Source organism: Acanthisitta chloris, unplaced genomic scaffold (genome assembly GCF_000695815.1).
Source record: "Acanthisitta chloris isolate BGI_N310 unplaced genomic scaffold, ASM69581v1 scaffold35121, whole genome shotgun sequence".
Taxonomy (NCBI): Eukaryota; Metazoa; Chordata; class Aves; order Passeriformes; family Acanthisittidae; genus Acanthisitta; species Acanthisitta chloris.
The window spans coordinates 4,228-6,142 of NW_008657115.1; the positions used below are offsets into that span (position 1 = coordinate 4,228).

General features: G+C 43.7%; 1 protein-coding gene across 1 annotated transcript; it reads right to left on the bottom strand.

The window, feature by feature from the left end:
* Positions 1 to 212: 212 nt before the first annotated feature.
* On the bottom strand, positions 213 to 1,485 carry LIPT1 (lipoyltransferase 1). Its single transcript, XM_009084596.1, is given in 1 exon segment — positions 213 to 1,485. A coding segment is annotated over 1 exon segment (1,122 nt). The 5' UTR covers positions 1,420 to 1,485; the 3' UTR covers positions 213 to 297.
* Positions 1,486 to 1,915: the final 430 nt, after the last annotated feature.

A 1,915-nucleotide genomic window follows, 5' to 3' on the forward strand; every position in this document is an offset into this window, starting at 1 on the left:
TTATTATTTGTAGCTGCAGTCATCTGTTGTGCCTCAATGTCCTTTTTAAATTGGGTGGGGGTTCCTTGTCAGCTGCAGCCTATTGCAGTGGCTTCCATCCTACAGCTTGGGAACACTGGGTGCAGACAGTGTGAAATTCAATTGCTAGCAGGTAATATTAAACAAAAGCACAAAATTAAACAGTTTGACTAGTAAAATTCAGCTTGTAGACATCAATGTTTTAATTTTGTTTTCAACACATTAAATAAAAAAGCAGCAGAGGTTTGACTTAATAAAAGTGATATTTTCAGAATGCAATCACATTAACATTAACATATTCTCACACAGCAGATTCCACCTGCTGTGCAACTCGTCATCTTGTGGACACACTCTTAGCAAAGTTGTCACTAGTGTAGTGGTTTCATTTGGGCAAAACTTACTGCCAGTAAGGCCATTGACCAGTTGGCTGTACAGTGCTGGTGGCAGCCACTGCTCTGGCAGATCAATGTTACAGACTTCAATCCTCCCATGCTTTACGTCCATATTTACTTTAACATCAAGAACAGAACCTTTATAGGCCATGTTAAGACACGTGCTAACACTGAACTTTGGTGTCTTTCCATACACCCATTCCCAGGTTTGTAGCTCTTCAGTTTTGTGATTAATTCCAGGAAGCAGAGTCTCATCAGCTGGATTTATTACGGTGATATGATGATCTATTTGGTGCTGCATAGCATATTCTTTAGCAATGGCATCCAGGAGCATCTCAGAAGTTAAACTAGGATCCTCCTCAAAGAGATTTTTCACCGAGGCAGGCACACTAGGAGTGGCATTGCTTTTCAGCCCTTTGTAAGGACTTTTTAGTACCGAAGATAAAACAAACTTATCCGCGTTGCAGAGTAAGGTGCAGTGGTGATAAGCACTTGTCCTTCCCAGCTTTGCAGCAGTACCTGAGATTTTGTATTGCCCATCTAGCAAGATGTCATACCTGTCAGTGACGTGGACATCTAACTGGGGGCGCAAGGCTTTCAAGGCCTTCACAACTAGTTTCAGGTTTTCCATTCGTTCGTATTTTTTTCTGGTTGTGAAGAAAGTCAAATTGATATTCCCTAAGTCATGGTAAACTGTCCCTCCTCCACTTCTTCTCCTGGCTAGTTTTATATTCTTTTGCCTCAACAGCCTGAGGTTGCATTCCTACCAGGGATTCTGATGTCTCCCTATTACCACAGCAGGGGAGTTTCTCCAAAGATAAAGGACCTGTCGCTTCTCTAAATCCATGTGGTCATGGATCCAGTCTTCCACGGCCAGATTTTGGAAAACATCATTAGAAACAGACTGGATAATGAGGCCTCCACTAGCTGTGCTCCTGAAGCCAGCTTTTGGAGTCCTGAGGACACAGGACAGCCAAACACAGTTCTTCAACGACGACTGGAGCACCATGTCTTCAATAACTGGACAGTGGGCAGGAGGAATGCCTGCTCTGCTGAAACTGAACGTGGCAAGGGCACCACTGGCTGTTCTGACAGAAATGACAGGCTAGTGGCAGACATGATGTAGTCCTCTTCTTCCCACAGCAACACTCCTGCATGGATGCGAGTTCCAAGACATGGTTCTCATCCTGCTGCCAGCGATGCTGCTCAAACCCTGATGGGAGCTTCACGTACCAGCCTGGAGGAGTCAGAGTGGCTGCTCCTTGGTGCCTAAAAGACCAAAGGAAGAAATAAGAATGTGTATTTTCCCCCTCATTTCATTAATCTGTTAAGAAAAAAACAGGTGCCACAATACATCTTGTCTAAAACACACAGTTCCCCCTTTCTCTAGCCCAGTAACCACATGTCCTATATATCCAGGTTTAATTACTATCCAAAACATACAACCCACCATTTCTAACCCAGCTGCTGTTCCTATCCACTTTAATTGTCTAAGAGCACAATTC